This window comes from Callithrix jacchus, chromosome X (assembly GCF_049354715.1).
Source record: "Callithrix jacchus isolate 240 chromosome X, calJac240_pri, whole genome shotgun sequence".
Classification (NCBI taxonomy): domain Eukaryota; kingdom Metazoa; phylum Chordata; class Mammalia; order Primates; family Cebidae; genus Callithrix; species Callithrix jacchus.
This window is the reverse complement of record NC_133524.1, coordinates 147,964,939-147,987,145: the sequence shown is the minus strand read 5'-3', so window position 1 is coordinate 147,987,145 and position 22,207 is coordinate 147,964,939. Positions and strand designations below refer to the sequence as shown.

At 44.7% G+C, this 22,207-nt stretch overlaps 1 protein-coding gene across 3 annotated transcripts in view; it reads right to left on the bottom strand.

The window, feature by feature from the left end:
- Nucleotides 1–12,740: 12,740 nt before the first annotated feature.
- Nucleotides 12,741–22,207, bottom strand: part of PASD1 (PAS domain containing repressor 1) — an 85,769-nt gene continuing 76,302 nt past the window's right edge. For 2 of the 3 annotated variants that reach the window (XM_035288735.3, XM_035288737.3), the window contains exons 12-16: nt 18,195–18,377; nt 17,639–17,845; nt 16,793–17,250; nt 15,301–15,534; nt 12,741–13,470 (exon numbers count right to left, since the gene is read on the bottom strand). In XM_035288735.3, coding sequence (XP_035144626.1) covers nt 13,335–13,470; nt 15,301–15,534; nt 16,793–17,250; nt 17,639–17,845; nt 18,195–18,377 — 1,218 coding nt within the window. In that variant the 3' untranslated portion in view covers nt 12,741–13,334. The remainder of the gene's footprint in view (nt 13,471–15,300; nt 15,535–16,792; nt 17,251–17,638; nt 17,846–18,194; nt 18,378–22,207) is intronic. The other variant, XM_035288736.3, reaches the window with a different exon arrangement.

Genomic DNA, 22,207 nt, shown 5'->3' with positions numbered 1-22,207 from the left:
CTCTGGTGGTATGTTTTAATTTCTTAGTTTTTTTATTTTTATTTTTTGTGTATCTGTTGTATATTTCTTTGATTTGAGGTTACCATGAGGCTTGTAAATACTATAGTATAACCTATTTTACTCTTCCCTCTCCTCCTAGAGCTGCCTGGAGTTAGGGGAGGGGTAACATAAGCACTCTTTTGGCCATGTCAGCTGGTATCTCACTAGATCACGTGCACTCGAAGTCCACCAGTTCTGGGCCTGGTTCAGCACCAGGCCTTGCCCAGGAATTGCAGTCCTTGTAGCTTAGACTTCCTTTCAAGTTTATTTAGAACCCCAGAGCATGTTATCCCAGAGTCACGGGGCTTGCCAGAATCAGGTTCTGACTGTTGGGATGAGTGATTCCCCTCTGGCTAGGACTGCTCTAAATGTTCCTTACATAGGTACCAGCTGAGCTGTGCCTGCTGTTGCTTTCTACTTGACAAGGCAGCACCAAGTTCTAATGTAAAATCTCACAATGACTGCACTCTCCCTCCGCCAGGTTTGGAGATTCTTTCTCCATGCCAGGGGATGGGGGAGAAGTGGTATTAGTGACTCAAGACTGTCATGACTACCCTCCTAAGTGCCTCTTTCAGTGATATCAAGTTAAAACTAGGGAGCGTAATTGCTCACCTGATTTTTGGTTCTTATCAAACCAGGAACTGTGATTGGTCACCTGATTTTCTGTGTGGACAGTTGTTCAATTCAGTGTTCCTGCTGTGAGGATGATCAGTGGAGTTTTCTGTTTCATTGTCGTGCTCTGCTTCTGGATTGCAGTTTTAACCCAGCTGGTCAGGGAAGGACTCACTGAGAAGTAACATTTGAGCAGCATTTAAACGAATAAGGGTGATAACTATGTAGTTAGCCGGGAGAAGAGTATTCTTGTAAAAGGAAATGGCAAGTGCAAACACCCTGGGGCAAAAGTGTGGTTGACATGTGTGAGGCACAGGGAGCACAGGGGAAAGACTTCACACAGGCCACAGAAGCAAGGCTCAACCACAGTCTGAGTCCAATCTTGGCAAAGTGCCTGATGATCCTCCCAGGAATGTTAGAAGATGGGAAGTCTTGTAATGAGCTGCCACAAAACCCTTTTCAACTCTCCGTTTTATTACGCAAGGCTGCCATGAAGCAATTTCTCACACACTTCCCTGGTTCTAGTGAGGGACGGGACTTTCCACCTAGCCCCCTGCTTTGATCTGAATATTCATGTCTCTCACAAAATTCATATATTGAAGCCTGATTAATAACGTGATAATTCTAAGAGGCGTGACTTTAAGGGGTGATCAGGTTATGAAAACAGAGCCATCTGAAGATAGCCCTTCACCAGACACCCTGGTGCCTTGATATTGGATTTTTTAGCCCCTAGAACTGTGAGCAATAAATTTGTGCTGTTTATAAGTTACCCAGTCTAAGGTGTTTTGTTATAGCAGCCCAGATGGACTAAGACACCTCCCTCCTCCCTTAGGGTATAGTTTTTAGTATGGTATTGGTTCCTCTGTAACAGAATATCCACCCCCTTGTGTTGCCCATAATCTGATCTTTGATTAGGCACCGTCCTGTGGAACTAGGGACACAGGAATCTGACAGAAGCTCAGTGTGTCTGCATCACTATGGAAGAGTGGTAGAGATTAGCTAGACGATTCTTCCTTAAATTTTCCATAGCTGGCTCCTGCTTGTCCTTTAGCTCTTTGTTCTAATGTCACGTCTTCAAAGAAGCCTTCCCAGATATACTCTGCAAAATAGCTCATCCCCTTCGAGCTCCTGTTTTGTTTCCTCCAGAGCATTTGCCACGCTGACAGCTTTCTCATATTTCCTGTTTTCACTTATATTTCCTTGTGACCAGTCTGTCTTCCCCACCAGATTATTAATTCCATGAGGACAGAAACATCTGTCTTGTATGTTTCTGTAGCCTCTACCATTGTAGACAATGCTGTCATGGCCCTGCTTGTACATCTGTCTTGTATGTTTCTGTAGCCTCACCTCCCTCCTGCCTTTCTCATATCATTGCACACTATGTAGCATAGGAATTGCATATGTATATTTTTGTTCTGATTCTAAAATTAATGTGCTCTCATGGTGGCAGTTTTGGAAATGACCACTCACAATTACACCAGCAAGAGAAAGCCATTATTAAAATGTTTACATATTGCCTTGTTTTTCATTCTACGAATTCGATTTTATATCATTTAGTTCACACACTATAAAAAGTTTTTTAATTTCCTTTGTTTTTTATCTAATTATAAAATTCATAAAGTATACATTATAAAATATTCAGGCAAAAGATAAATATATGAAATAGAAAGTTAAAATTCACCCACATAATACCCTGATTACTTGAGAATTAGTTTAGCACTTTCCTGTCTATCCCTCTGTATGTTTTCTTTCACATACTTTTTTTTCACACACACACACACACAAAGGAATTATAAACTGCTTTTTTCCCCTTAACAATATCTTGCGATCTCATGGTCATCTCTCTTTGTCAAGGCAGTACAGAGTACGGCTGAACTAATACTTCTTTACCTATTTACTTTTTTTAAACCATTGTAGACAATGCTGTCATGGCCCTGCTTGTACATTTGGCCATTTTCTCCCTTTGCTTTAATGCTTTGGTTTTCTCCACTTCCAACATTTAAAATATTTGTTATTTTTACATACATTTTTATGTTTTCATTAAATAACATGGAAATTTTCAATCCCTGTGTGAAATTGAGTTTGCCTTAATATTTAAGTTAGGAATTAACTATATTTTTATAAGTGTTTATTCTGTTTGGGAACTGTCATTTCTCCACCACTGTTGGAGAGAAGGGGTAGCTTAGGAGACTTACTATCCATTAACCACTCTCTCAGTGTTTCTTTGATATGGGCAATTAGTATTTCCTCAGTCTTTCAGAATCTTCTCCCCTCACTATTGACCAGAGAGCCGTCATTCAGACCTGTCTTTATTTTGGAGCCACACTGATGGAAGCACGAGTTACCAGGCATTTCTTTGTTGTGTGTTGCTAGTTTGGTTTCCGGTATGGTCCGTTGCCATGGCCCATCTTCCCCATCCCAGCGTAGCTTTAACACAACTTTTATGATCTAGTGGAGCAATTACCTTCTCTCCTTTTGTCCCTAATCATTTCTGTTTCTTTCCCTCCAATTTTCTTGTTCATTGTGGCTCATTTATTCTGTTATCTAGCCTCTAGAATAGTTTCATAAAGTTACAAAACAAAAAATACCATTGCTATCTTGGTTGTAATGGTATTAAATTTTTGGATTAAAATTGGGAAAAACTGGTATGTTTACAATATAAATCTTTTCAATCAAGTTCTAGGTGTTCTTAATATTTTCCTATATCTTGTTTAATATTCCTAGGTAAGTTTTCCAGTATTCCACTTATAGATTAGATCCTGCACATTTTAAAACATTTCACACATGGTTGCTATACACACACACACACACACACACACACACACACACACATATAATTCACACATTTTTTCTTAGTTTTCTTGTGGTTTTAGAGTTGGAGGAAACAGGGAATCTAGAGGCCCACAAGTGTGGCAGCCCATCTAGTGAGGTGAAGTTTCTAAGGCTTCCATAACTCCTTGTCCTTTGCCATGGCTGCTTCCTCTCCCTGTGATGTGCATCCCCCTTTTCTACCTGGCAACCTCCATTTGGAGTTGAGATCTGGTAGAAACTTCTGCTGACACTCCCCTTTCATCTAGAAATGGTCATGTTGTTAGTTTTTCCCTTCACTTAACCAGCCACTATATTCTTCCATTATAGCATCTTCATTTATTTCCTTCTTTTTTTCAAATAGACTTTTAATGACTGTCCACCGTATTGCCTGGACTCAATCACTGTCCCCACTTTATGATAGTTGCAGTTCAGAGGAGAGAGCAGAAGCCACACAGTTACTCATTCAATCTGTTTCAGTGCATGTATTCACTTATCTATTAGACACAACAACAGATAAGTACAGATTGAGATGTGCTGTGTTGTTACAAGCACTTATGACAAGGAAGGGAATCTTACTTAAAGTGATGTCATAGGATTTCAACAAGAAACAAGAGGCAAACCTATTGGAAATGTCCCACTACAAAAATGTGTATTACTTACAAATTATATGGTTAGCTGCTTAGATAGCTAAAGATTATTTACTAAGAACTGTGTTTAGCAAGGCAGATGGAATGAAGCCAATTTTACAAAACTCAGCACCTTTCTTACAAATCAACAATAACCAGTTAGGAAATAAGATGGGAAAAAATCCGTTTTCGGATCTCACATTTGCAACTTCCTGTTTTGAGAAGTGACAATTAAGCTGAGATCTAAAGAGAGAGAGTCAGTTATGTGATGTGAGTTTGGGGCTCGATGTCCACTGGCCAGAAAGGAGGTCAGTGTGGCTGGGGCATGATGAGCAACGGTGGGGGCAGTAGAAGGAGATGGTTTAGAGAGTGGCCCTAGAGGACTTTTCGAGGGGCTGATCCTCTTTCTGATAATAATGTAATGCACTGGAGAGTTTTAAGCAAGAGCATGACATGATCAGCTTTATACTTTGTAAAGATCACTGTGATATTGTGCGGGGAATGCACTATAAGGAGCAAGAATGGAAATAAGGAGACCAACTAAGAGTTTTACCAGCAGTACATGTGACAGATGATCATGAGAGCTTTGGGGATGGGGAGCAATACAGGGATTCCAGGTGGATTTTGGAGGCACAGCCAAAATTAATTGGAATTTTAGAGTCGAGGAGAAAGGATGTAGTTAAGGATGATCCCAGTTGTATTAGTTTGCTAGGGCCACCTAAGAAAGTACCACAGACTAGGTGGCTGTATTAGTCAGCTTAAGCTGCCACAGCCCAGTGCCACAGACTAGGTGATGTAAATGACAGGCATCTAATTTCTCCCTGGTTCTGGTGGCTAAAAGTCTATGGTGAAGGTGTCTGCAAATTTGGTTCTCAGTGAGGGCTTTCTTCCTGGCTTGCAGATGGCTGCCTTCTTGCTGTGTCCTCATATGGTCTTTCCTCTGTGTATGTGTGTGTGTGGAGAGAGAGAGAGAGAGAGAGAGACAGAGAGAGAGTCTTCCTAAAAGGACACAATCTGAACTTGATGGGTATACTGGGAAGACAGAGGATGAGGAGACAATACATGCAGACAAGTGCTTTGAACATGGGCAGAGAAATGTGGCACTTACTGGAGAGGGATGTGGGAGTCAAGGATTGATTTTTTGTAAAGACAGAAAACATAGCAAGTTTCCATGGTGATGGGACTGGTCAAGTAGAAAGAGGGGATTCACTGATGCTGGAGGGAGGGGCAAGTGGCATGGGATGGGATTCAGAATGCAAATGAAGATATCAGTCTTAGAAAGGAAAAGGAATACTTCCATCATTTTAGCTTGAGGAAAGCTGAGTTCAATCAGAGGATGGCACAGGAAGAATTCATGATGAGAGGATGAGGGAATTTCTATTCCGTATCTTCTAATATCTAAATTGAGTATTGACAAAGCAAGCAGGAGGGAAATGGGAAGACATGGGGAGTTTGAGGAAAGAGCAAATCAGCATTCTGATAATTGGACTGGAAAGACACCAAACACGGAATTCCTGAGCAGTGAGATGTGCCTTGGTGAGGCTGAAGATCATGAGCCTATAGTGGTACACAATCTGCCGATGTGTGTGATTCCCTCTAAAAGCACAGAGATGCATAAGTGTAGATACACAGAAGGCGTAGTTGAGTTTATCCAAGGTTGGGAATTTATCAGTCAATTATGACAGAGACAAAAAAAGGAAAGAAAATGATTTTATGATGGATCCTGGCTCCGGCCTACTTGAGGAGAACAGAAAAGGAAGAGTCATCAAAAAGTTGATCAAGGTTTGAACTGAAACCTTGAGAATAGAATTCTGTCCAGTTTAGGATCTGACCTGGAGTAGGTTTAGTCAGGAAATGTTAACAAATCGGTCACAAGGGAGGACCCTGGAAAGCTGCAATACTTCAATCACACGCCAGGGGGCAAGAGATGACAAGAAATGAGTTTGACCACACCCATCCTAGGGCTTGGGGGGCTGTGTGTCCTGAGCCTCACTGGCCCACCTGCTTGCTCTGAGCTTCCCTAGGGCATTGGGGTGCATGATGCTACCTACATAAGCTGGAGCCCACCATAGATACCACTAAATTGGTGGTGGTGGGGTGTGTGGGGCAAGGACAGAAGAAACCATGAGTCTAAGATACAGATAAAGGAACCTCCATTTGCACACATCCTGTGCTCTTGTCCATGTCTGGGTACTGGGCAATGCCCCAGCCCTGAGCAACCCCAGGAAGCTGACTCTGAGTGTTATGGGGGCACCCTGAGATATGGTACCAGGAATCCCAATCTATTTGCTGGCCCTGAAGAGCCATGGAACATCTTTCCTATAGTCTTAGGAGCTAGCCATGACCTAGAGTGCTCCTGGAGCTAAGGGCCTTGAGCCTGGAAAAGGTGTCTCTGCCTAAGGAGGGAAATGGGAAGGATCTGGGGGAGAAAGCCCATTGATCACCAGATTGCCCCTGATGCATCCTGTAAGCCCAACCCATGCTGCACCTGGGAAGAGAAGAGAATGGAGACTGGACATGCATCTGTTCATTTATTTACTCCCTCATTCATTCAGTTTCACGCTCCCTTTTCTTTGTCAGTGGAAGAAACAGACAATTGTTCCTAAAGTGATAGATGAAAGAAAAAGAGGATTCAGGCAGAGTCTGCATGTTAGCCTGGGTGGCTCAGAGGATGGAGGTGCCTGTCCAAGAGAGGGGGCAGTACAGGAGTTAAAGGAAGGGAACAGTGTGCTAATAAAGACCAGATGAGAAGACCCAATTGGCTCGAGAGGAGAGAAGGGGAGGTAAATGCAACAAGGGTGGAGGTGCACTCCGTGGTATGGCCATCCTCCCAGCGACCAGAACCCACATTGTGTCTTCATCAGAGATGAGAAGGAGGACACAGGATTCAGAATGGCAGGGAGACAGACTGACATTTGTTCTCTCGCTCATTCATTAGTTCCTTGATTCAGGAGAGCCTCTGGATTCTAGCCTAACTCTTGAGCAAGTGTCTTATCTTTGTCTTTATATTCCTGTGAATCAGAAAAGACAGGGAGCAGTAAAGTGATTTGCCCAGGGCTTAATAGTAGGGGGGTAGCAGGTAGAAGCCTAAACATTCAATATCTTGTCTCCATTGGCACCACATCCTACATAAAAACTGGTGGGCACTGCCTACTGACAAGTGAGGGGAAAAATAAAAGTGCAGCACTGAACTTAGTGGGTGGACCCACCCTCCTGTCTTCTGTCTTCCACTGTCCCATTACCCCTTTTGTGGGCAGTTCCAGGTTGCCTTTCCTAGCAGACCACACATTCAAAGTTTGGGATGTAAATGGCCTCAAGAGCATGGCTCTTACGTACAGCCCTGAGCCTCTTTCTCTGCTGAAGTCTGCCCCCCTTCTGGTAAGCCAAATTTCCAGCCCCTCTCGCACCTATCTTCCCCACAGACTAGAACTGGAAATGGACTGCACAAACACTTGACTGCACTATTCTAAATACTGCAATTTGTCGGGCCTGTCAGCCGACCTTTGCCTCTATATTTGACATGTTTTGATTCTGCAGGATTGTGGGTTTTGTTTCATCGACAAGGTGACTAGGTAGTTAATTATCCTTTGACCTTTGGGGTCATGGCCTCCATCTGGACAGGAAATATCCATGGCTCCAGGAGTTTTGGGGTCTTGGCATTTGTCACAGTCAGTTCCCCCTATACTTCCCCATACTCCCCACACTCCCTGCAGTGGTCCTGACTTCCATGTGCCACAAAGGGGTTTGCAGAGGCTAATCGTTGTCACCACCAGGGATGCTTTACACTTCATAACTTACACCCTGCTGTTTCATCTACCAAGTTCCCTTGTGCCCCCAGCCCCATAGGAACATTGTAGTCCCAGGGCCAGAACTGCACCCCCACTTCAGGGCATGCCAGCAGGTCTGACGGTCTCTCATTGAGGAGTTCAGCCCTGAGGAAGAAACCTGAGGAAGGCCTGCAAGGTTTCTGGTTAATGTTCAGAAGCTTAAGAACAGCTCTACCTAAATAGAAAATGAGCAGAGGAGGAAGGCTTTCCTGGGGCCTGAGAGCTGTGAACTTTCATAGCAGGAAGGCTCACCTGCAAAGTGCTATATTATGGGGGCATCCAAGATCTGTTCCAATCTCTGCCCACTGTAGCTCAGTGTAGAAGGGCAATGGCATGTGTGCTCCAAGTAAGGCACAGGAGGGAGCAGGAGCACATGGAGCAGGGCTCCTTCCCAGCCAGGATCTGCATGGTGGTGGGCAAGGATTGAAAATGTAGAGCTCGGAGGGAAGGGCATTCAAGCATACAGAATAGTAACAAACGTACAAGGGCAGAAAGGCCCAGGGATTCTATGAAACCCAAGGGCTCAGGGGACTGGGGGCAAAGTGCATGACTGGAGAAGAGAAATGCAGCTGCAGAGGAAGGGCAAGGCCAGGTCAGATGAAGAACCTGGATTATATTTGATAGGCCATGGAGAACCACTCAACGCTGTCTTCCTTGCCCATTAAAACAAATCAAATAAAAATCCAAATTATTTAATATCCCCTAGGGAATATTTAATTTGTTCCTAGCTGCAAACTGGAGTCTTTACTAAGATTGATGTAGCACATTTTAAAAGATGGGGGTGGAGTAGGCTGCAGTCTTCGTTGAGGCTAGAGAGGCATTCCAAGGCCTTGGAGGACCAGCTCCCTCCTCTCCCCGCATGGGTAGTTTGGCTGGAAGCAGCGGTTCCCAGTTCCCATGTCTGCCCGACCCCCTTCCCAACACTCCAGCCTTTCTTCCCCATCCTTCCCAGTGATTTTGGCAGAGATGAACAAAACTCACATCCAAGAACATTCTACAGCTACCTTCCTTTTCATTGTCTTCAAAATGTACTTCAAAACACTGAAGATGCCACAGTGGGTATCAGCCCATGCTGTGCTGTGTGCTACAAACATGAACTGGGGCTGGCAGTTTTAATAACACTCTTCCTTATTTGTTAGAAAATGCTCTTGGGAATCAGAATACTTATGAATGTCTGGTGTGTTTAGAAAATGTGAATATTCAGCTTTAAGTCTGTGCATGCAATGTTCTATGATGTACAGACTGAGCACTGCTCAGTGAGGAGTGCTGTTCTGCCCGCCTGGTGATGAACTGATGTGGAGGTTGCAGTGGCTGTTTCTGGAAGCTCTGCCATGTGTGGTGGCCGGCCTACCTCTGTCATGGTCTTCCAACTTCCCCTACCCTACCAGCCCCCATGCAAGTGCAACTCTTGCACTTTTCCAGACAGGTGAAGCCAATTTGGCTTCATGCTTGAGAGGTAAAGAAATACAAACTGAACTACCATCAAGTTGTGGGGGAATGAAAGGGGACCAGTACTGCTGGCTTTCAATCCTCGGGCTGCTAGTGGCTGTGTCAACGGGTGGAAGAAGTCCTGGGCCTGGGCCTCCTTTTCTGGCATGGCATTGGATCTGGAGGTGCTATTGGCAGTTCTTCTGGAGGAAAGGGAGGGGAAAGAAGGGATGGGTTCCTAATGCAGGATCCCTTTGCCAACAAACTTGCAGTGCTTTGGCCCCTCTGGGCCTCTACCCTATCAAAAGGGAGGCTTGTGTGGGCTGGGCAGCTGGAGCAAGGGAGGAGGCCACATCCCAGCAGAGGCCAGGAACCTCTGGGAACAGGCAGCCCATTTGGCCAAAGCCAGGTACCCAGCCATCTAGTAGTGTGTGAGCCACTGGAACTCTGGGGACACCCAGGAAGGAGGCTGCCACCCATCAGCCAAGGCTAGAGGTGCTGGGAGTGGGGTCTTTCACTCAAGGACTGCTGCACCTTCAGATTTGCCCTCCCAACCTCTTACTTAGGGTCAGCCTGGCCTTCGGCTGCTGGTGAGACAGCTCATCACCCACTGTTCTCTCCCTCATCCCCAAGAAGAGCCTGATGGTAAAGATGCGGTGCATTGTGTGCATGCAGTATGTGAGGATAGAAGGGAGGCCAAGGGACAGAAAATGTTTGTCCAGAGTAGTTCCAGATGAAGCAATCATTTGAAGATTTACCTGGTGGAACTTTGCAGTATGAATGGCAGAGTTCCCTAGAGCCTCATGGAGCAGCCTGACACAGACCATGGGGACAGCCATACTGCCTTCTAGTGTGAGCTGTGACCCTGAAAGCTTGGTCTACGACAGGTCTTCTTGAACCAAGCTGTGCCCAGACTTCTCTCCTACCCTGGGCAAGGCTGGTACAAGCCCTCTTGCTTAGTTTTCACATGCCATCCTTGTGCCTTGTCTGCCTTTCCAAAAACCCTGGACTGTTCTCCATGGTGCTCTGGAGCTGGGGGAATTACAGCTCATGCCTGGGACAATGAGCAAAAAGATTGACTCCAGGCAGAGCTACTGATCTGCCAAGGTAGCCAAGGGTAAGGTATCTAGGCCAGGAGCAAGCTGGAACAGGTCTGCCAGTGGCACCACTAATGCCTTAAAACAGGGGTTCAACCCTGGAACTGCATAAGCGGTCAGAGAGCATTCACTCATCAGAGTTTGACTTTAGTAATTCACAAAACAACTGGACAGTCTGGCAGAGGAGCACTAGTTCTGGGCTTTTGGTCCCTGTAACCCCTTCTTACCCTCAATCCTAAGTTGGACTGTCCTTGGAGCTACTCCTGAGAGGATTTCTAGGTAAAAGCAGATCAAGTCAGCCACCAATCCCTCTGGTTGCCTGGCTCCAGGGCTGAGCTATGAGCTAAGCAGTTGACTAGTGGGTGACTACAGACTCTCCCAGTTCAGATAAACCCTAGCCCAGACACTCTAAACACTGAATTCAAACAACAACCCCAGCCTAATGTTTCCAGCCTCGATGGCTTTCACAGTGCCTCTCCCTAAGGTTCTTTTAGCTCTACCATTCTATTCATGTGTCCTCATCTGCTCTAAGAGCTAGATGGGAAAGACGTTATCTCCTCCAAACTCCCTTTTATTCAGATAGAGAAATTGAGGCCCAGAGAACTTAAGTGATACACCTGAGGTAAAACTGAGCCTCTAATTGGGAGCTACTGATGCTGTCCAGTAAACCCCTGAGCCTCCCCTGTGATCAGAAGGGGTTCACATATCACTACCACCATCCCTTTCCCTGCTCCAGTTCTAGGCCTCCACTGTGCATGCCAGCAGGCAGTGCCCTCGCACTCCCTTGCACACCTTCCTCACTCCTCTGACAGATGTGGCTTGGTTTTCCAATTGTACAGTCCTGCACATTCAGGAGGGGAGGTGGCAGCAGGTGTGGCTGCTTCTGCCTTTTAGCTGCATTTGGCCTATCAAGAGACTTCTTGCCAACAGCTGAGAATGCCAGACACTTCGAACTCTTCCTGTCCCAAGTCACAGAGGGTATAAAGAATGCCTCTAAACTCTACTTCTGTCTCCACTGGTGCCACAGTTAACTGGCTCTTAGCAATGTTCTGCATCTGATGATTGTGAGGGGAGGTTTACCTCTATGGGTCAGTGAGTGACTCTGACAACCAACTGAGCCATCAGCTATCCTTACCCAGTGGCTGCAAAGGGACACACCTGAGAACAGCCTGTGTGTCTTCATCAGCTTAGGCTACCATAGCAACATACCATTGATTGGGTAGCTTCAGCAACAGCATGCATTTCTCAGTTCTAGAGGCTGAGAAGTCCAAGATCAAGGCTTTGGCAAGGTAGGTTTGGTCCTGGAGCCTCTCAGCTTGGCTTGCATGCAGCCGCCATCTCGCTGTGTGCTCACATGATTTCTTCTGTGCGTGTGCGTACATGTGTGCATGCATGCCCCCATGTGCCTGCGCGGGGGCCTGGGGGGCACAGCAAGGTTCCTAGAGTTTCTTCTTTTAAGGGCAGTAGTCGCATCATGATAGTCCCACCCTAGTGACCTTATCTACCCTTAATCACTCCCATCAAAGGTGCCATCTTCAAACAAACACCCTGACACTGGGTAGTTACAGCTTCAATATATGAATCTGGAATGGGGCACAAATATTCAGTCCATAAAACCATGGTAGAGATCATACTTCTTAAGGAATCTCAGGCTCCTCCGGTGTGAGGCCTAATGTGCCTCCTTAATTTTAACTTGCCACTAGAGACTGGGGTTTCCCTTGCTTTTTCCCAGCAATGGTTCATTACCTTAAGAAAGACACACAATGACCTCTGGTTTGGCTATCCAAGCCTTTCTCTACACCATGCAGACAACTGCGAAGATGTCCTTCTTGGTTCCTGACTAGTAAGAAAAATCATTTTCCCTCTAGGTGGTACCTCTAGCCATTAAAAAGTCTACTGATGGGAGAGAAAGAACCCACATGTAAAAAGAATGGATACACTGTCCTTTAGTGTTAAGGCTTACTTCTGAGGTAATAAGTGAGGCACAAACACCATCTACCCTGAGAAGGTAGCCCCTGGGCCAACTGTTTCAAAGCTCATCGGGTTTGTGGCTGCCCCTGGTGTCAATGAAGGAGTCAGCATGCCTGAACTACACAAAGAAAGGCTACACAGCAGGCCTGGGCACATGGCCATATGCGAAGGCAGCAGTCGCTGGCCTCTGCAAATGCAGCATGGAGCTGAGGTGTGAACAAGAGACAGGAGAGCAGGATAGGCAAAAGGGCCTAACTGTAGGAAGCAAGCCTTTCACCAGGGACTCTGGCACAGTCGGGTTCCAAACATCACTGAACAACTCATAAAGCTCCAATGAATGTAAACGTTTATTAAGCAAGGAAGTCATAGTTATTCAAGCTCTTAAGTGCCCCCATTGAGCTGATTTCAGGTTCCCTTAGTTGGAGTCCCATTCTGTCTGGCCTTCTCCAGCAAGACTATGGAGGGGAGGCAGGGCTTGATCATCAGGGTCAATGCTTCAGAATTTTTGTGACTAAGACAAAACAGCCTCTACATTTACTAGATTGAAAAGGACTCTGGCATTTTTTTCTTTTTTCTTTGTGTTGAAAAATTTGAACAAACTCTCAGCAGACCTCCTTCCTGTGGTGGAACGTGGATATGCAAAGCAGGACAAAGGGCAGATGGGACACCAGATCCAGCTGTGGCTGCTTGCTGTCACACCCTAGCATACTACGGATCTCAGGCTGCCTCTGCAGCATAACTTCCAAGAAACAGGCTGTGCTTAATAAACGATTACAAACATAATGTATTAGGAAACAATTATTTCTCTAACCCCAACCCCTACTCCAAGGGATTTTATGCACCTTGAAGGTCCCCTGGTCATGCTCATTGGCTTGGCCGCACCCCCCCCCCATTTCCCCTCATCATTGGTCATGAATGTACTGCTAGCGCTGCTTATTTGAGTCACGCTGCTCCTCAGGTGTCAAGTTTCTCATCTGGTCTGGCTGGTATGCAGCAGGGCCTTGGAAAGCCTGTTGACCAGGAGGTCCCTCGGCTCCTATGTCAGTCAGAGTGTTGCACCTGCCAGGAAAAAGTAAAATAAGATGGAATGTTTTGCTAGAGTTCGTGGGCCCATTTTTTGGTGGTGGAAGCATCCCTTTAGTTCAAATAGGCAAGCTGCTGAGAAATACGTCTTTGGAACATGAGCCTTCAAGGTGATGGTAGGCGGGGGAGCTGGAGAAGATGAGGTTCATCTGCTCCTCTCTCTCCCAGCAGCATCTTGGCTTAAAGAGAAGCAGAAGCAGACCAGGACTTTCTCAAAGTTGCCTTAAAGCTCCTGGGTCTGTGTCTGGCCTTCCCTTTTCCAGCTTCTCTGTCAGCCATGGCCAGCCAAGGCCACTAGTCTTGGGCCTTGGACTCAGTGATTTCCATGCTGACTCTGATTTGCAGCTAATTGGCCCACTTTAACAAAACTGCAGGAGAGGTACCAATCCACACTGGAGTGTGGAGGAGGGAGGAAGAATGGATACAAAGAAGGTGTTGCAAAGTGTGGGCTGAGGAAGTATTTCCTGTTTATGGAGGAGGGATTCCTTGGGTTATGTTGCAAGGTGATGCAAGATTTCAGTGAATGGGACTCAAGCGGGTGGAGAAGACACAGGGAGCATAAGGAGCATGGCTGGGCTCTGGGCAGACAGCTGGAGGTGTCTGGGGACTTGTAGGTAGAAAGGTCCCAGAAGGCAGTAAGGATAAGCCAGGGCAGGGCAGTGAGGGCTGGGACACTAAGAGGAGGAGTTCAGGCTTCATTCTGAGGATAGCAGTGAGCCCTTGAGGATTTGTGGCCAGGTAAGCTCTGACATGGTCCTGCCCATGGCTGTTCCACTGCTTTCTCCCAGCTGAGCAACCTTGCAGAATCTGACCTTTCCCGCTTCCCTGGGCTACTTGCTCAGCCTTATGCTAGTTTGGCCTCTCAGGATCCCCTGCAGGAGGGAAAGTGCCTCAAAAATAGACATAAAAGCATCAAAAGTTCTCAACAAAGTCTGGCTTGGTAACGGAACCACAGGACCTATTGCCCCCTCTGATCTCTCCGTGTGAGCAGTCCCTCTAAGTGACAAAGTTCCTAGCAGTACTGGTGGCACAGATGGTCAAAGTGTATATGTGAAAATAATCATGCCCTTGCTTGCTTAAAATATTTAAACTCCTTTTTGCCTTAGCTTACTATTTCTTGTGGTTGTTTTGGTTTAGTTTTTTGTTTGAAGAAAAAAAGGTTAGGCTATAGTAAGATTTTTAAAGCTAGAGTGAAAACACCTTTTGTAAGTTCAATTCATTAGTGAAATTTTGTGTGGGGAGTCCCCACATGGCTTGCTGGGAGCAAAATCTGCTACATAACTGCCATTTAGACCAGCTTCTATCCTGGAAACATGGCCACTGCAGATGGTCCCCAAGGTAGGCCTGCCCTTCCGAATACAGGGTACCCCATAGACGGATACCAAGCACATTCAACAGTGGGGCCCTAGGTTTATTTCTAGTGCAAGGAAACATACTTACACTAGGTCCTAGATTTTATAGCAGAACTAAAGATCCTTAAGTCTGGCAAGAGGCTTGGGATCAGATAATGAGCTCAGATTAAAAAAATGGCATAGCTCACTTTGCCCATGTAACATATTTTTGAGAGAAGTTTGTCAGATTGCATCTAAGATCCACTAGGCCAGCTCACTTTTTTGAGGAACCCTACAGAGAATACTTTTACTCAGCAATGAGCGCTACCATCATGTGAGTAACTGCCCTCAAGTGTATTCAGCTTTGAAGTCTGGCTGTCGCACACAGCATGCTCTTGGGGTGTGTGTTATGAAGAAAGGGCCAAGAATCCCTCTTGACCTGTGCTGGAGGGAAAAGGAGAAGGCTGTAGCATACCTGTCGGTAGATGGGTTGGCAGTGGGTGGTGCCCCGCTCATTGCAGGTCCTTGATTGCATGGACCAGGCAGCTGTTCCCAAATATGGATGCAATCCTCTGGGACCTCCTGGGTACTTATGGTTGAGTCTGAACTTTTGGAAGTAGTGGTGGAAGAAGAAATTGCCTCAGGGTTTGGGGTATCTACCAATGGCACCTGGCTCGTGGTGAGCTCCAGACACTCCTTAGGATGAGAACTGTAAAAGAAAAGATCTGTTGCAGTGACAGCATCCGGACATGATAACCGATGAGACACTCACGTGGTCATCAGTAGGCGCTTCAGGCACATTTGGTTTGGTGGCTACACCACAGCATTCACTTGTTTGTATTCTCACTTTGGCCTAAGATTCAACTTGTCAAAGGAAAGTGAATGTAGACACTGAAAGAAATTACAATCCCTTGTCTCAACTGGTTTTATTTAAATTACTTGGACAGCCTTGGTCCTGCCACAACTATGCTCTCTGTGGCCTTGGGCAAGTCATTTAATCTACCTTGAAAGAACTCAGGAAGCTAGTGGCTGAGCAGAGACTGTAAGGCAGATTTCCAAATTCCAAATCCAGTGCTCTCTACACAACCCTAAGCCTGGAAGTTTTGTGATCAATATAGATTTTTGAGCCCCATCCAGGCTCTGAATGTATACTTTCCACACTGTCCTCGGGTGGATTCTGATGATCAGGTCAGGTGGGCAATATGGCCCTAAAGCAGTCTACATGTCAAATCACTGATTCTAAATCAAAGCCCAGAAGGAAGTCTGGAGAGCTTTGGGAGACCCATCTCAGAAACCTATTCATTCAAAACTCTTTAGTGGGCCCCAGCTATGTGCTAAACAATCCTTTCATCGCTGAGCAGAACCTTCTCTTTCTAGCACTTGAAGCCGAAGACCTTATTATTGAGCAGAAATGTGTTTGTGTCCTTATACTGCCACTCAGGACTCAACCTTCATGTGTTCTTGGCTGATCTCAGCAATTTAGCAATTGTTTCACTCTCACTTCCCTCCTACTCTTCATAAATGCCATGGAGATACCTACACTCGGTCTACTGGAATCACCAGATTCCAGGAAAGTTAGAGAATGAAACTGGAAGCCCAGAAGTTATTCAGCTTTGGACACAAAAGACTTGTCCATAGATACCCTATGCAACAGACCGAGCTTGGGGAATCCAACCAAGTGATTTCAAGGTTTGTGGGCTAATTCCCTAGCATTGAGGCTTCCTTATCTAGTCCCTTCTTCATGGGTACCCCTTTGTTCCGTCAATGGATGCTTAGCCATGTGCTACACATGCAGAGGCATGATGGCAGTAGCCACAGAGAAGATAAGTTGAGAGCAAGTTGCTGTTGATGAGAGGGCTGTTAGTGTCACACAGACAGGTCATCTGTCTGTGGTCTCAGGCATGGGATCCAGCCATGAAGGAAAAGCAATGATCACAGCGCCTATCACCATTCCATGCATGGCTTACCTTTGACTCTCATCTTCTTGATGGCCAGAGAGCTGTTGTTCAGCTACTATCTGGATAGGAACAACAATGGGTTGGGTCTGCAAAAATCTAACAGGGTTATTGCCGAGGGGCCCAGTTACGCAGCTTGGGTTTTGCAGGCATATCTGCAGCATATGATTCCCCACGATGACATTACGCTTCTGTGGCTGCTCTTGGAGCTGCTGCTGCTGCTGCTGCTCTTCCTCCTTTGTCCCTTTCTGCAGCATCTCCAACTTCTTCTGCCCCTGCAGCTTATTCTTCCTCTCCTGCCTCTGCTCCTGCAGCTTCTTCTTCTCCTGCCTCTTATGCTCCTGAAACTTCTTCTTCTCCTGCATCTTCTTTTGCTTCTGCACTTTCTTTTGCTCCCTCAGCTGCTGCAGCTGCTTTCGTAGCTGCTGCTGCTGCTCCTTCAGACGTTGTTCTTGCTGTGCCAGTTGCTGCTGTATCAAAAGGCAAGAGATAAAAGGACCCTGGTGTCTGCAAGTGCCTACCAGAAATTTATTTAACACTGCTATTCAATTTTCGCAAAGCAAAAAGCAACAACAGTTGAGCCTCTCTGCACATAGTGTAACTGTCTACTTGTTAGATTGGATACTAGTTGCAGCCATACACTTGGCAGCGAGAGTCTGCTAATCCAGCACATATGTATGCATACATGGTCTAGCATGTGCATTCAGGTCTAGGTAGCCCAAGATTTTTTACTATCTTGGGCAAATAAATTGCAGCCAACTGGATAGCCACTACTCCTTAAGGAGAAACAGGAGAGTCAAAGTCCTCAAGAAAACAAAATCCCCTTTCAGACACACAGTTAAAACAGCATTTCTATACCTGGGTGACGGCAGCGCAAGGTTCCTGAAGCTTCCTGGTGTTTTTGAAAGAGTTGCATGAAGATAAATCACAGACTCGCTTGACCTCCTTGGGATGTGGGAGAGACCGCTCTGCTTGCCCAGTGTGTTGTTTCTGCTGTTTCATGGGCTCTGCCTCCGAAGGTTGGCTATCAGGACTAACAACGTGGTGTGATGTGTTTGGCTGCTTCTGTAAGGACACAGAATCACAAAGGTCTTATTCACAGTCCACACTTTCCTTAGCGCACAAGAAAGCTGGCCATAGAGCCGGACCGCCCATAAGCAAGCCTGCAGGAAGCCTTGGCTATATGGAAGCCACGCCTACCATTGCCAACGCCTGGCTGTGCCAATCTCAGCTCTTGTAACCAAGAGCAAAAGGGCAAAACTCTAAGTACCCACTGGAGATCACTTTAGATATCCCATGTCACCCTGTGAGCAGCAGCTGTCACCACCTGCAGGCCCTATTGACTAACTCCTTAAGGCCTCCCAAGGTCCTTCTCTCCTCTCCCATCTGCCACTTAAATAGAACAGTCTCTGACCTGAAACCTAGCAGCCTGACTTCTCTGAAACTGATCGATGATCACTGCCAGTGCATCCTGCTGGTCTTGGATGGTATCATGCAGCATCTGAGACCTCTTTTCAAGTTGCTCCTTCAACTTCTTTATCACATCCATTTCCTGGCTGATGATGCTGTGTACAACTGGTGATAATGGCTGCAATGGCTGTGGGAAGGAATTACTTATGGTTCATGTAAGGGACACTGGTTTCTCCAAGTCTTACCATACTGTTTCACTTCAAAATTTCTGAAAGACTGAGAATGCAAATGGTAGCACTCAAATCCTGATTTCATTCATTACTAGAAAGTTTGAAAACATGGTTAGAGAATTTGGGAATTCTAGATAAGAAGTGGACCATGGAGATCATTTAACCTGATTCTTTTACCTAAAAGAAAGATATAAAATTGGCCCAGAGACATGAAACAACCTGCCTAAAGTCCTTAGTGGAAGAGTCACAGGTCAGTGCCCAAGTATTCTACCCCTAGGTCAAATCACAAATGACAGTTCACCAATAGGGCCCCTGTTAGCAATGCAATAATGAAAATCATCAATTGGCACTTCCTCTGTTCCAGGCACTCTTCTAAGCACTGTATGAAAACTCACAGGTCTGATCTTCACAGAGCCCTGAAAAGTAGATACTGTCATTGTTCTCATGAACAATTACAGTACTTAGGTGGATTCTTCTGTAGGTCCTGGAAATCTAATTTTAACTTGGATAACAGCCTCACATCTAGAAAGAAGCAAACATACAGATTTATAAAAGTAAAGAGCGTGTTACAGGGCGAATGATGCGCCATATTGACTGGAACAGAAGTAAGGCAGGTCACATATAGAGAAGCCAGAGTTTTGTACAGGTTCAGGCAGCCGAGGAACTCGGATTTTATTCATCAGCCACATGGCACTGCCGCTAGACGGTGTGTTCTTATCAGAGATGTAACATACTCAGATCTCAGTTGTAAAACATGTCTTCTGGTACCTGTGCAGAAGATGAAGTGGGTGGGACAAAGGAAGCTTGGAGCTTAGGACAAGTCAATTAGAAGGCAATAGGAGTTAATTCAAGGTAGAGATCACAGGGGCATGGAACAAACTAGGGGTAGATGATATAAGCAGGAAAGGACACCATTTGAGAGAAATTAAGAAAATAGCAAATGCTGGTGAGGATGTGGAGAAAGGAGAATACTCATATACTGTTGGTATGCATGCATTTGTACAGCCACTATGGAAAACAGTATGGCGGTTCCTCATGTAGCTAAAAATACAGCTACCATATGATCCAGCAAATCCCACTGCTGGGTATACACCAAAAGAAAGGAAATCAGTAGATCAGAAAGATACCTGCACCCCCATGTTCATGCAGTACTATTCACAATAGCCAAAATTTGAAATTAGCCCAACAGACAAATGGCTAAAGAAAATGTGTTATATATACACAATGGAATATTATTCAGCCATAAAAAGAATGAAATCATGTCATCCGCCATAATATGAATGGAACTGGAGGTCATTATGTTAAGTGAAATAAGCTAGGTACAGAAAGACAAATATCATATGTTCTCATTCATATGTGAAAATTAAAAATGTTGATCTTATGGAGGTGGAGAGTAGAATGGTGGTTACTTGAGACTAGGAAGGGAAGGTGGAAGAGGTGGATGAAGAGAAGTTGATTACTGGGTACAAAAATACAGTTAAACATTAGGAACAAGTTCTAGTACTCAATACTACAGTAGGAAAATTGAGTTATGATAATTTATTGTATATTTAAAAACAGCTAAAATAATTGTAATGCTCCCAATACAAAGAAAAAAACAATGTTTGAGGTGATGGGTATCCTGATTACCTGGATTTGATCATTAAGCATTGTAGACATGTATTCAAATATCACATTACCTCCAAAACCATGTACAACTATAATATATCAAAAATAAACAAATAAAATTCTAAGAAAAAGATTAACATCCACAATATCTAAAGTAAAATGAAGTTTGAAGAACAATAATAAAAAAGCAACTGAGCTGGGTGTGGTGGCTTGCATCTGTAACCCCAGCTACTCAGGAGGCTGATGTGGGAGAACTTCTTGAGGCACAAAACCAGCATGGACAACAAAACAAGAACCCCATCTCTTGAAAAACAAACACAAAAAAGGTGGATAGGACTTTTCAACTGATTGGCTGAGAGGGACAGAAAAGAGATGAGATTCTTGGAAAATAACTATCTTTCAAGGCTGGAAGTAGGGCCTGGGAACAATTGCTATTTGCCCTGAACTGTGCTGGATACCATGCCCATAAACAAGGTCAGAGAGCCACAGTCCTGATCCATAAAGAATTTACAATATTAATAACAAGAAAAAGGTCCACACACTTGCAACTTCTAGAAACCAAAATAGACTTATACTGTGGTCCATCAATAACCTTTATGAGTAATATAAGTACATAGATGAGTTGAGAAAAAGAAAGAGAATACCCTGCAAGTTGTTTTCTCATCATTTGGAATAAAAATTATATATATTTTTTAGTCCACTGAAAATTGTTCAAATTGTCCTTCTTTCTCTATGTATTATATGTTGCTTCCTATAAGAAAGCAGACATTCACTAGACCAAAAAAAACCCAATACATACACACACATACACACACGCACACACGCACACACACACACACACACACACACACCCCTCTAAATTTAGGACTGGAAGAAACAAACTTTACAGGTTATCACATCCTCTCACCCTCTCCAAGCAGGAATCTTCTCTTTGCTGTTCCTGGAAAATAAGCTGCCAAACATTGGCTGTAACCTTTCACTGAATGAGAGGGGACTTACTATTTTGAGAGGTGACCTAATCTGTCTGAAAAGGCTGATAGTGCCAGACTGCTTCCTCGATCCTCTGTAACCACATCTTCCACTTTAAGATCTTTTAACTATTTGTATAAAGCTGTCCTGTCCCTTACTATTATTCCCTTCTCTAGTGTCTTGAGCAACTAATTAAGATGTTTTCCAGCCCCTTCCTCATCCTGGTCTCCATCTTCTGAATACAATCCAGGTTGTTGATACATGGCATCCAGAAATAAGCCTAATATACTAGCACATGCAGAGCCAGATGACACACTTACATTGCTGGTTATTTTGGTGATTTTCTTTCAACAAAGTTATACTCAAAAATTTAATTGCAAGTTAATTCAAAAGAGAAGATAAACCTGTCAACAGGGGGGACCACAAATTTTGTCATAATAAGGACATAAATTAGGACAAAATGGATTTTCACAGAAATTTCCTTTTAAATATCTCAAAGAATTTTCACAGCAGTCTGCAAATCCCTGCAAGCCAAGACCATTTCAACATGGAGAAACTGAGGCTCAGGAATTTTCCAAGGCCACACTGCTGAGGCCAAACTCAATTGTGTTCTGGCCCTTAATTATTTTCATTAGATGAGTATCCCTTTGACATTAGAAATGGAGTGACTAATCTTAGGCTCAGTGACAAAAGCATGCAATTCCACATTAACTGACCATATACTCATTAGCTTGGGTTCTAATCCTGATTTTAGTAATTCTGTCTAATATAAAAGATGATCGTACAAATCTATAGTTGTGTACACACGTTTTTGGGTAAAGGAGCTACACAGAAGTTAATCCAACCGTTTTTATTTGGCTTTGCACTGCACATTGGTACTAACGTTTCAAGGTTGGGTATATCTAATACTCTGAAACGCATGTTCTAACCTAATAAAAATTCCACTGGGAAAACCTAGCTTGTAGTGCAGGCAGAGGGTTGGTATGAATAGGCCAGAAGGTTGTCTTCCCTCTAGATGGTTAGCCTGCTCTCACAGGTGGTTAAGAGCAGGGCTCTTAAAAATACCACTTTTTCTTAGTAGCTCAGCTTCCTATTTGGCTCAAGCTTTCCATCAAGTACAGTGTCCTTGGGATTTCATATTAAGAAGAGCACAGGGATTTGGTACTTAGAGAACCTCCCACCTCCCTGTTTGTGAAGGTCCATTGAGTTA